General features: G+C 48.9%; 5 protein-coding genes across 5 annotated transcripts; 3 read left to right on the top strand and 2 right to left on the bottom strand.

Moving 5' to 3' along the window:
• Window positions 1-1,963: 1,963 nt before the first annotated feature.
• On the top strand, window positions 1,964-3,311 carry CC84DRAFT_1231458 (concanavalin A-like lectin/glucanase). The gene is made up of 4 exons (XM_018183724.1): window positions 1,964-2,084; window positions 2,140-2,575; window positions 2,627-2,862; window positions 2,918-3,311. Exons 1-4 carry the CDS (start codon window positions 2,018-2,020, stop codon window positions 2,998-3,000), a joined length of 822 nt encoding a protein of 273 aa, XP_018030417.1. The 5' UTR covers window positions 1,964-2,017; the 3' UTR covers window positions 3,001-3,311.
• Window positions 3,312-3,628: 317 nt separating this feature from the next.
• Window positions 3,629-4,398, bottom strand: CC84DRAFT_1053437 (uncharacterized protein; the record flags this gene model as incomplete). The annotated part of the gene is made up of 2 exons (XM_018173504.1): window positions 3,629-4,233; window positions 4,290-4,398. Coding segments are annotated over 2 exons (714 nt in total), but the record flags the coding sequence as incomplete, so codon positions are not given.
• An 824-nt stretch (window positions 4,399-5,222) lies between these two features.
• On the bottom strand, window positions 5,223-5,862 carry CC84DRAFT_1209747 (uncharacterized protein; the record flags this gene model as incomplete). Its single annotated transcript, XM_018182236.1, has 2 exons — window positions 5,223-5,632; window positions 5,688-5,862. The coding sequence occupies 2 exons, from the start codon at window positions 5,860-5,862 to the stop codon at window positions 5,223-5,225; spliced, it is 585 nt and encodes a 194-aa protein (XP_018030415.1).
• Window positions 5,863-6,424: 562 nt separating this feature from the next.
• CC84DRAFT_1222376 (uncharacterized protein) lies at window positions 6,425-7,471 on the top strand (the record flags this gene model as incomplete). Its single annotated transcript, XM_018183362.1, has 4 exons — window positions 6,425-6,647; window positions 6,719-6,853; window positions 6,911-7,351; window positions 7,422-7,471. The coding sequence occupies 4 exons, from the start codon at window positions 6,425-6,427 to the stop codon at window positions 7,469-7,471; spliced, it is 849 nt and encodes a 282-aa protein (XP_018030414.1).
• A 491-nt stretch (window positions 7,472-7,962) lies between these two features.
• On the top strand, window positions 7,963-9,255 carry CC84DRAFT_1209746 (uncharacterized protein; the record flags this gene model as incomplete). Its single annotated transcript, XM_018182235.1, has 3 exons — window positions 7,963-8,392; window positions 8,483-9,133; window positions 9,197-9,255. The coding sequence occupies 3 exons, from the start codon at window positions 7,963-7,965 to the stop codon at window positions 9,253-9,255; spliced, it is 1,140 nt and encodes a 379-aa protein (XP_018030413.1).
• Between the last annotated feature and the right edge of the window lie 2,924 nt (window positions 9,256-12,179).

Below are 12,179 nucleotides of genomic sequence, written 5' to 3'. Positions count from 1 at the left end.
ACGATAACACACAAAGTGGACTAAACCGTGGACTTGAGAAATCAATGTAGAGGAAGCGAGACGTTGGGCTGAAATGTGCGCAGTGGCGACGGCGGCCGGCGAGGAAAGAGCGGTGCTGGTTCATACATGGAAGACAGATGACTCTGCACCAATTTGCGGTGAAGGTGCGTTGTTGATTCTGTGCTTTCAAAATCACTTGATTCTGTGCTTTCAAAATCACACTCCTTCTACGAATAAGATGAGCTTATGAGGACGTGCAACTAGAAGATCAATGATTACGCAAGAGTGTTCATGAGAGGTCATAGGAAGATAAATGGAATCTGATCTACGGATGTCTGCCGCGAGTCCATCAAAGATTGAAAGAAGCTGACACCGCCTTGGTACATGCAAATATACGCTTCCACTGCAGAACAGCTTTCACCCGATGCAAGGAGCCAGCGATTTGTACCGATACAGAGATACTCGCGAGCTTTACCGGAAATATTGTTCGGAGGATATTCCACCCGTATTTCTCCGAAAAATTCTTCTTGTCCTGCTCAAGCATTTCGGCTTCACCTAAACCTGACATTCCAGCTAAAATAGCCTCCTTTCTGAGCGCCGGATCGATGAAACTATCATAATGATGCTTTCTGATGGGAATGCGACCATAGGGGTTTGGCCGCGGTTGATGCGGTAGGCACAACATCTCATCTGGCTTGAATGGGAGGATCGTTTTGCCCTGGGTTAAAGGGTTCTAATGTCGAGATCAATATTGATCTCTTCATCAGGAATCTGGTGTTTCTGGACTCAATATTTCCACTTCTGTTTCTCTTGCTTCTCGTTTAGCTTCTACGCTTTCTCACCAGTCGCATATTTAGCTTTGTTTTCCCGCGCAGCTTGTTCCGCGTTTTCCTTTCTTTCCTCAACTAGTACCTGAGTCCTGGCGTTCTTGCTGGTTGGGATGGAATGCCGAAAGCGTCGTATTGTAGTAGTACGATGACTTTGACTTGTACAGATTCCTTCCTCATTTCACATGTCGTTGCTTTTATCAAAAGTGCCCTTTATGCAGTCCCACGACCGGAGAACGACCGAGTGCCTGTTCACGGCCAGGCACAAAGCAGCAAGAACCTGCTCCTCCATTCACGGGACAATTGTTTGTCGAGTCAGAGAGAGACGTTTTAAGGTACATAGGGTACTTGAAGGAGCATCCTCGCATGTGAATACGCACCAATAACTTTGATCCTTGGCTCAAAATTACCATTCGCATATCCGTAACCCTACTTCTCAGGAGCACAGCACCTCGCCACACACACCCTCCAAGTACCTATGGTACTCTTAGGGACCGTCTCAGGAGCCTTACTCATCATAGCACATCATCCAGGAAAATGTGCTCATTATTCTTCGCAAGCTGTTCGCTTCACCCAACGGAGCATACTCCCGACCCCTAATGTAATGGCCAGTCCCCAAATGGGCCGTCGAATTTGGACTGCTGCACAGGCTCGAATTTGTATACATATAGGGAGCACTCGGGACGACCGTCGACTCCAATGTATCAGCGCGATTAGATGTGTATTTTCCATTTCTGGATAAGGACATTTAGGATTGGCGAACCGTCGCATGGTACATTGGCCTTGAAGTGAGCATTAAATTCTTCAATTTCGCGTTCGGCTCCAGTATAGTTCCCGGTCTGATTGCATGCAATCCCTATGAAGCGTCCTTACACAATGGTATAATGCGTCAATATGGCAAGTGAAGAAGAAGTCAATTGTATTGATAGTCTCTATGCGCGATTCCGAGGGAGTAGCAACAGATTGCGGGCTGGAAACTCTAGCTGGATATACTCTTATAGCTATATTGTGGGCTCTGAATGTTCATATGGATAAAAGATTCTGTACCCGAGGTCCCAGATTGATAGCAAGGTCTGTGCACCTTAGACTGGCCCTCTTGTGGTATTAGAGCGACTTAAAGAACGCATTTATCCGCAAAAAGCCTCCAGAAAAACCCAAAGCAAAGCACAATTCCTTTCCGCCGCGCCATCATGAAGATCTTCGCCGCGCTATTCGTCAGTAGTCTGTCCTCAGCTTACGCAAATCCAATCACATACGGTATATCCGCGATACATCAAAGAGTTTGAGTTTTGCGAATAGCTTACGACTATAGTGACGGATTCCAAAATCGTACAGCGCGGCACGCCAACCACGCGCGACGCGACTTCCGTCCAGGAAAACGTCAGCCTCTGCACTCAGTACGCTTACTATGCGACCAACAATTATGAGATTTTGAACAACCTGTGGGGAAAGGACTCGGCTACCTCAGGCTCTCAGTGCACTTACTTCGAAGGCACCTCCGGATCTGGGATCAAGTGGAGCTCGACCTGGACATGGCAAGGTGGCGAGAACAACGTCAAAAGCTACGTTTACGCTGGCCGTCTCCTCACCAAAGGTAACACGGTTGCCAAGGTTAAAACCATGCAGTCCCAGATCAATTGGAGCTATAACACCACCAACAACGTACGCGCAAATGTGGCGTATGATATCTTCACAGCGTCAGACCCTAATCACGTCAACAGTAGCGGCGACTATGAGCTCATGATTTGGTACTTACATTCACCCTGAAGGACGGGCTCATCAGAACTGACATAAGACAGGCTCGGTCGCCTCGGTGGCGTCTGGCCCATTTCACAAGCAGGTGCTCCAATAGCCACGGTCACGATCGCGGGCTACGCGTTTGACCTCTACTTCGGCTACAATGGATCAATGAAGGTGTACAGCTTTGTTAGATCCGGAAGTAATGATATAACCAGTTTCAAGGCCGACATTAAGTTATTCTTCGACTATCTGGTCAAGAATCAGCAGTATCCTGCGAGCTCGCAGAATCTGATTGGTAGGCAATATCGAAGTTCGTTGACAATACTTAGCAGATCGCTAATGGTTAGCAGTCTATCAGATCGGTACCGAGGCGTTCACTGGCGGGCCTGCTAAGTTCTCTGTCTCAACCTTCAGTGCAGACCTCACCACTTAGGAGCAGCGAAGTTGACCAAAACAGGAAGAGATGAGCTATGGACAGATTCTTGTTGAAATCACCAGCCAAGCTTGCAGCGTCGACTCAGCGTGGGGAGGTTGTGAGGTACACGCACTTCACATGCATCATCATTTCAACGTCTTCAAGTTTTAACTCGTGATACGAGCTGCTCAATATTGATAATCTGGTTTATCCTGAATATCTGCTCACAGTTCGCACGTAGATTATATGGCAGACTCCTAAATTGTCAGATATCCTAAACTTACATGTCAGTGCAGCGATCACTTGTTGGATTGATAAAGATCACGGACCAGTTACGTAACGCTCGCGAGTCTATAACTATGAAATTGCGAAATGCACGGCGTGATTGAAGGAGTGAGCTAACAGACCTGATTTTTCATTGCCCTTGGCTTCCATATCTCGCGCAAATCAATCGCTACAGCGACTTTCGAATAGGTTTGACATGTATCTGGCATCTCAATGCAGATTGTGACTAGATGGCTGCTTCCCTAAAGTCTCGACAGGAAAAAGTCGTATGCACCCTGCACAGATGCAACAGGGCATTAATGAAAGGATCTAATATATTTGATTCTATTCTTCATTATGTGCCATGGTAATGAGGGTGAAACTCGGGAACTATGATGGCACCTGGAGGCGGCCTGTCAGCAGCCTTGAAAAACCCATCGCTATCTACCCCGTTCTCCATAGTCCACTTCCTCAGTGCATCAAAATCCCGACAAACTTTCTTGTTATTAAAGTCCGGCTGCGGCATCCGATGTCCCTCAACCCAATTAAAAGTGACCATATCCACGCTGCTAGTACACCTCAACGCCTGCGCCAGGACGTCAAGACAGTGGTTGATATGTGCTTCATGCAACTCCGACCCGGGACTTGGTCCTTCCTCAGCCTCATGATAGTGCTTGTAAGAGATCTCCCGGCGGAGCTTATCCAAGCAATGTAAGTGGTGGAAGACGTCCATACCTGCGATGTACGCGTCTGAGCCGAGATTGAGTTCGGGAGGTGCCTTCACGGCCACTGACGGGTCTTTACCGAGCGCGATGACTTCGGCACCATTGATTATGATGGGTGCGATGTTACTTCCGATTGATTCCCATGCTGCATCTGCTTCCGCGCCTGTGCGGGCGCGCCAGATTGAGGGAGGTTCCGTATTCCAGAATGTGCCATTTGTAGTTCGTGTGAGCTTCGGGATGTTGAAGCGATCGAATACTGGGGCTTGAGTCGAGGTCAGTCGAATCAATCCTTTGATCTAGAAGTAAGGGTCGGCTCACAATAGTACGATGTAGCTCTCCAGTAATCCTGATCAGAGATTGACCTATTCTTTGACACGGACAGTATGACTATCGAGGCCAAGAACAAAAAGACATTCAATATCGTCACTAGGACAAGGGTCTTAGTGGGCCAGGACCGTAGATGACTCCAAGTTGCTTTGCGACCACTTCCGCTGCCGTTGCCTAAGAGGAGAAACTTCTCAGCATCGGTGTCGCCATCGTGCAATAGCCGCTCTGACGAATGGGAATGGCTGTTCCGATTCGCCTCCAGTTCCTCAGAGCACGCTCGCTCATATGGCGGTTCCATCTCCAAATTGTGGCACACCGGTGTTGAGAATGCCCTCTTTGACCCCGGATGAGACTACGAGGACTGGAGCTTGCCTCTCAGGTGAGGGACTTGGATGGAATGTTACCTCAGCCGGACGAAGCTCGGTTGGTAGGATACCAGGTGCTGGACTGATCAGGTGCGCAATCCTTCGCACCTGCGCAGATCTCGCCGATAGATACGCCGATCGCTTCCTCACAACACTCTTCGCCAAGAGCGCGGCCAAGGCTTAGGCCTCGAGGCGCAAAGATGAGACATAAGACCGGCAAACTTGACCAAAAAGACAAGACCGAAGTAACGCAGCTACTAGAGTATGCATGTTGATCCTTCGCCTTTGCCGAAAGAGGAAGGTATCAGGCATACAGCGAGCGTCAGCGTTGTCCCGCATTAGGTGATCGATAAGAGATATCACGATTGACGTTTGGCAAGAATCAATAAGTTATGTAGTTTCAAAGAACATAATCATAGTAATCCATTTAGGCCTATCAAAACCAGTGGTAGAGCAATAGAGCTGGAAATGTCTATGCGAACCGGTGCTCCTTCTGTCCACTTTGTTCAGACAAGACTCAGGTGAATATCCAGGTTTCACGTTCCATAAAATGTACATTCTACTCAGCACGCTTGTCAACGTATGTAATGTCATACCACTGAGGGTCTGCCTTGCGCTTCTTCTCTTCCTCTGCACGCTTGTCGACATAGGTGATGTCGTACCATTGAGGGTCAGCCTTACGCTTCTCTTCCTCAGTGCGCTTGTCGACGTAGGTGATATCGTACCACTGAGGGTCGGCCTTACGTTTCTTCTCTCCCTCCGCACGCTTGTCGACGTAAGTGATATCATACCACTGGCGCTTCTTCTCCTCCTCCGCACGCTTGTCCACGTAGGTAATGTCGTACCACTGGGGATCGGCCTTGCGCTTCTCTTCTTCGGTGCGCTTGTCAACATAAGTGATATCGTACCACTGGGGTTCGGCTTTGCGCTTCTTTTCCTCCTCGGCCCGCTTGTCAACGTAAGTGATGTCTGGTAACGTGGTCAACACTCACTGTTGACAATGTAGTGCGTCAAAGGTACTTACCGTACCATTGAGGGTCGGCCTTACGCTTCTCCTCTTCAGTACGCTTGTCAACGTAGGTGATGTCGTACCACTGGGGGTCCGCATCGCGATTCTGGACTTCTTTGGGCTTAACCGGAGCCGCGCTGGCAAAGCCGGCAGTGAGCCCGATGATAGCTGATACGGTGGAGACACGCATTTTGAATGTGGGAAGATTTGTAGAGTGAACGACAAGAAGATCACGATTGAGAGCCCGATATATACATGTGCCGAAACGGCTCGCGGTCTAAATCCTGTGCCGACAGCATTGCGTATGGTAACGTTATCGATAGGCTGTGGTGTAAAGGCCCGACATTAGGAGTACATTAATCCTGAAGGAAGCGGGGTGGTGCGCCAAGTTCACGACAACCCGCCAAGTAGCTGCTATAGAGGTGTAAACATCTCACCTTCCTTATCCATCAAGCTCTGACATCTTCATCTTGTCGGCAGCTGGCTCTCGCACACGCTCGTTGCCTCAATCCTCAGCCGCACTGAGATGCGGGTCTGTAGCTCCCCGGGCCCGCTGTCTCTTCACTGCCCTTACCTCACATTCGGTAGATGCATACGGATCGTTCCGACTAGTCCTGATACAGTAATCGCCCCTCCAGGCGGTTTCGGTCGGCTGGCCAATTGTTCGTTCCAACATTCAAGGTCACAATTTGCGAGAACTCTCTTAGTTACTGCAGTTGGCTTTCGTGCCCTCGATTTCACAGTTCTGAACCATGGCGGACCAAAAGTATACCCAGCTTCGAAGCGAAGAGTATGGTGAAGAGACCGTATCCTACGGACACCTCAACAACAAAGGCTGGAGCGGCGCGTTGAACATTCGGTGTCTGACAATTAACATGATCTTGTTCACTTCCGGAGTGTTTGTCGGAATATTACTTGGCCATGCACGCCCGCAGGGCGCTAGTGAACAGCTCACGCAGTATTCCATGGTGCCTTGTAAGTTTCAAGCTTTCCCTATCAGTCGTTTTCGTATGCGCCGTGTTCAGGCTGACCGAGATCATGAATAGCACCGGCATTTGAGGCCATATCTTCGCAGCCATTGATTCTAACACATCACGAACTTGAGGGGCATGGCTATACGAGCCCATACCAAGGATTTCCAACTGAAGAGACGACAGAACGGTGGATGGATCTCATGGATGGTAAGTAAAGTCATATCCGAATTGCATTTCTACCGCTGATGGCGTGCTGCACTTCAGGATACTCCATACGCGTTCCGTCAACGTCTCTAGATGCTTTAAATCTTGAAAGCATCCCCCTCAATGACGGCTCTGGCGACGTATGGGTCTCGATGAATGTGTATCACCATCTCCACTGTTTGGATTCCATCAGACACCAGATCGCGGGAGTGCGCTGCTCGAACCCCGATGGTTCGACTGCAAACCATACGGATCACTATGGTATGGACGAAGAGCACTATTTCCCGCCACATATAGATCACTGCATTGAGACTCTTCGAAAGAGACTCATTTGCCAGCCTGACCTCGGTGTCAGGGCTATTGCCTGGAACCCTGACAAGCCTGGTGTTGCATTCGCAAACAACACTGTAGATTCGGCGTGCGTCAACTGGGTTGCTGTTCAAGATTGGACGAAGAAACATTCCTTTTCAGAGGAGGAAAAGTTGATTACTACGCCCGATGGTGAGAAAATTTTCCCATTCTGATATCGTTTTCTTCTTACCTCAGAAGTGGCTTGCTAATATTTCTTCAGGGCATACCTACATTGGCCCGCGAACACCACCTGCTCGGTGCGGAGAATAATCCAAGGTACTGGCGCGACTGTATAACTGTACGACTGTCCCATTTTAGGATCGTAAACCCTGGAGTTGGGGCTAGATAAGATCTATGATCAATGTAGGCATAAAATGAGGGCGACTGTTTGAAAAGAATGCAGATAAGCACTCGCAAGCTTTTCCCATGCTTACCTTCCCAATTGAACTATCAAGCTCCATCAATCCTCGCGCGACAAGCGACGATATCGTTCGTAGGATGCTTAGCATTGTTTCCAAGATCTTGGTACAATTTGCCCCGCATCTAGCCGAAGGATTGTTGTCCATGGAGGCTAAAGAACTATTATAGACTAGTCTGGTCAGACCTGTGAGACTGGAGCGAGCACCTGCTACATTGTAAAATCCTCCATTCCCCATCTGGCGGCTCATCGATAATAAACCGCTCTCTTTGGCCGTCTCTGATGGCCCGACATTGGATTACGCGACTGCCGCCATGCTATGATTCCTCCTCATCAAGTCACCATGCATTCATCTGATCTTTCACCACTGGGCTCAGCCGGTTCAGATCCGGAAGAGCCATCAACATCACGCAGTTGTCCTACAACGACTGTAAAGCCGGATGCCAATGGATGGGTGCCTCCAGGGACTTGTGGATACATTTCCCGACCTTACTACCCTTCCTTCAACTCCGCCTTGATCTCCTGCGCCGCTGCAGTGTTGGTATTACTAGGGTTCTCATTACTGATATCCCGCTCGGCATATCGCCGTAATCGCCAGCTGCGAAATGAGGGAGGGCCGTCGTGGGGACTTCGTCTCTTTCTGCCTTGGATTGGGGCTTTTATCGCGACGTTTTTCTTGGCAGCCTACGTTTTGCGTGCATTTGGCACAAAATATCAGCAAACGCCGGAATTTGTGGCTATTTCTGACACCTTTGTCCTAATCTGCCCGATATGTGAGTCCTCCCCTTCGGGTACTCTCGCTCGTCCACACTTCCGTCGAGTTGTTCTCTTTCACGTATGTGCTGACTCACTTTGTCACGTAGTGATATTCGCGCTTGACTGCATTGTCCTTACAAGACTTATGACAGCTTACTGCCAAGATGGGAAAGTTGTTGGAGTTACCGGACGATTTCTCGCACGGGCACTCCTCATTACTATCCCTTTGACTGCAATCGAGCAGCTGGTCGCCAGTATACTTATTGCTCCGAAACATCGAGCTTCCTCTCCAGGCAGGAGCTCCAGCACGGCAATACTCGGACTTAAGCTCTACCTCATTGGCATCGGTATTCAGGAAGTCCTGGTAGTGTATGCGTTGATCATAGCAATACTAGTCTCCATGAAATTTGGAGACAACGAGACCGTTGAAACGAGAGCAAAAATGACTCATACCTCAAGCCAGCTATTGAAAAAATGGCGCTCGATGATGTACGCATTGATCTTCAGCCTTACAGCCATAGGAGCGAGGATAGCATACCGCCTGATTGAACTCTCTGGGGTCTTTACGGGGTATCTGCTGGTGCTAATGCACAACGAGATATTTTTCTATTCACTTGATTGTCTACCAGCTTTAGCTGCGTTGGGGATTTGGGCGATTGTAGGATTTGAGGACGTACTAGACCATCCGTCCCTTAACACCATGCCTATCGGTGCATATGCTTACCATGAGCTTAACTTAGAGCTCGAAATGGATCACGGTATGCCACTGGAGAGAGCAGATGTTTGAAAGTGAATATTGGCTACATAAATGTGAATACTAGATAATGTTAGTAGTACTATACCTGGAGACAAGGGAAGCGATATTCCTGCCCAAGTTTGAGGTCAAGAACGAACAAACAGACTGATGAATGCCGAAGAATCCTAAAGTGGAACATCTATGGCTTTGATGCTGTCCCCATGTTAATGTGTCAGTCAATGTCGGCTTCTCAGGATGGAAGTCAGATCCGACGGCGCAGAGCGCTCGAGAACTTATGTTCCCCGCTAGCCTTCATATGTAGCCGTTGCTTGTATCCGCGCATGATAGGGAAGATCAAAGCCCAGAAGCAATTATGAATGGCGATTGATCTTGGCGTGGCTTATTCAGCCCTGTTGTGAAGAAATCAGGATCGTATTATATGCCAGCCTTGTCTGCAAACATCGTTTCCCTTGTCAGGCCCCTCTCCGCGAGAACAGAGGCTGCAATAACCATGTTGAAAGAAGTAGTGAAGAGCTCTGCGATTGCACAGCGCGTCATCTTACCAAACACGACGGTTGAGGTGATCGTGTCCGATATCCAGTGTTCTTGCCTTGAAGATGGCCAGGCTCTGTGAAAACTTTGGGCCCATATGTATATTGCTAGGATGGACGAGCGGTGGTGTTGGTGAGAATTTGATCTCCCGGCACAGGGTCGAAGTCACCATGGAAAGAGTATTGGGATAGCATGTCTACTTGTCCAATATTAGCGATGATATATATATCGAAACCAGAGTACTCGCCATTTGCCATCTACCCGGCCGTTGCATTTCATAATTGCTCAATTCGTTCCTCCCCTGAAGCCTTGTGCTGGAGCGTTCGGAGAGCTCTGACAATATGGCGCACGTGATAGAGACAGATTTGCACGAGGGCCGAGTCCCACCTCATCTCATCTTGCACTTTGTATTGATCAGCAGAATTCAGAGTAAGACGAGATACTAGGACTCACCAAGACCATCATCTTCTTTACGAGTGTCGGAGCTTTACGGGCTGTGCCCTACCATTCAAAAATTTGTTCGCGCCATCTAAAACTGATTAGGAGCGAGGAGCAATGTCGTATAACTGCAGAGTGCTGAACTCCGCAATGTCAGTGGCTGTCCAGGTGAGCAAGAGTTGGCGATACCTCGCAAGAAAACTCGTCTTTGCGTGAAGAAGACGGCTGCTTCGACTGCTGTGTTTGGCTTGTTGAAACCCAGGAAATATTGCGAGGAGGTGCACATTGAGCTTTGCTCCCCTCCCTCATCTTACAACATCCCCAGTCGTCAAGAAACAACAAATACCAGCTCAAAGTACATAACCATAGCTAAACAATGAGCAGAAAGACAATGTTGAGGACCAGGAGCTTCGAGCTGTCCAGTCCGGCAGGGTCCAAAAGCAGAATGCAACAAAAAGAAGACAAGAAGTTTATGTGAAAGAAACAATAGAAATGGACCAAATAATAAGAAAACAAAGGTGAGTAAGAAATAGCAGTTAGTCACTCCATAGACCAGTCACTAATGAAAGATATTCAACAACAGAGTCATACTTACCTCTCCGGACCTGCCGTTATCTACTTGGTGCTAGCAGCAGGACTGCTCTGGTTGGTTCGAATCGAGGGGTGCCACGTGAAGGCACAGAGTCAGATCTTGCCGCCCGGAGGACTTGACCGAGAGACGCTGGGGTAACACGCCAGTCAAGCCCTCAGAGATCCCTGTCGATATCTGCACTTTCAGCAATGTTGATTAAAGTAAATTTGTGAATGTGTGAGTGTGGAATGCCGACAGGAGAATATGGATGATTCTCTGCGGCCAGCTCCTGGTGCAACGGCTACACCGGTGCCAGTTGGACAGCTCAACCGGTTTGCTGTTTGTTCCAATACTCAGCCTCTCAGGCGGACGGACTCATGGTCTAGACGGCAAATAGACTACCCACCCCACACACCTCTTAAGTCTCAAGTCCCATCACAGCACTGGTGCCCGGGCTTGCTTGATCTCGGCCCATGGCCATTTGAGCAACGATGTGGAAGATCATGAGCTCCGGGAGTATGACAATGGGCCTTATGGTGTAGTGAATGAATAGAATAAAGAGATCTGTGAAGGTTCAGTGGCCGTAAAGGCTTGAGTGAGCGAAACAGTACTTACTTCCATCCGCACTGTGAGCGACATGGTTTACGAAGGCTGGAAAGGAGCATGACATGCATCTGCGAAACCTTGAGTTCTAGTGAAGCAAGGCTAGCGGCGAGATCTTTCTGCACGAGACATTATCTGTGCTTGTGTGGATTATTTGGCATCTGGCAGGAGGTAGCATACAAGAGCGGTCGACGCCGAGCGAAGATGTAACTTACCAAGGCTCAGTTTGTTGTCACAAGGAGCCAAATGCCTGGTGAGAGAGGCAAAGAGTGCGATATGGTAAAAGGAGTAGAATGCCGATCGCTAGATTGACCGTCGTTCCTGTAGAAGGTTGCACTGTCAGCTGATTCGTCCACAGTGAGAGTGCCCCGACACTCACACACGGCGACACGTAGAGAGTAGCTACCGCATCGCACAAAGCGTTGCGAGTATAAGATACTCCTATGGCTGTACTATGAGTTACAGGCTACTTGTTGGAGCTTGCGGCTCGCGCGACGTCGTGGCGACGCCGGGGGAGCTGCGGCGATTGCGTTGCTCGAAGGAGGGGAGTGTACTTATAAGAGCTTCCTCATAACTGAGGGGCATAAAGGAGCATGTTTATAATATCCGAAGCGTATTAGCAAGAGCCCTGCAGAAGGCAGAAATGTTTTGCAGTTGTTGTAGTAGAGTGAGTGGAAGAAAGGAGAAAGCAGAGGTTGTTTGGCTTTTATGTGCGGGAAAGAACGCACAGACTAGATCAGTCCAAAGCAACGCGAGAGCACAGTGAGGGCTGTTTGTCTATGCCGGTGTGAAAGAGAGTCAGAATCCCCAAGTGCACCATCAGAGGTCTCTGCACAGACAGGGGATGGGCTGCACCGAGAAGACAGGCTGCAAGAACCTCTAGAAGAGCTTGTAATCACATATT

This window comes from Paraphaeosphaeria sporulosa (genome assembly GCF_001642045.1).
Source record: "Paraphaeosphaeria sporulosa strain AP3s5-JAC2a unplaced genomic scaffold CC84scaffold_13, whole genome shotgun sequence".
In the NCBI taxonomy this organism is placed as follows: domain Eukaryota; kingdom Fungi; phylum Ascomycota; class Dothideomycetes; order Pleosporales; family Didymosphaeriaceae; genus Paraphaeosphaeria; species Paraphaeosphaeria sporulosa.
The sequence above is the reverse complement of the archived record's forward strand: the minus strand, read 5'-3'. Positions and strand labels throughout refer to the sequence as shown.

Excerpts from the sequence above, each read along its gene's own strand:
- CC84DRAFT_1231458 (XM_018183724.1), top strand. The coding sequence starts at position 2,018 with ATGAAGATCTTCGCCGCGCTATTCGTCAGTAGTCTGTCCTCAGCTTAC. Across the intron at positions 2,576-2,626 it reads GACTATGAGCTCATGATTTG|GCTCGGTCGCCTCGGTGGCG; the intron begins GTACTTACATTC and ends GACATAAGACAG. Across the intron at positions 2,863-2,917 it reads GAGCTCGCAGAATCTGATTG|TCTATCAGATCGGTACCGAG; the intron begins GTAGGCAATATC and ends AATGGTTAGCAG.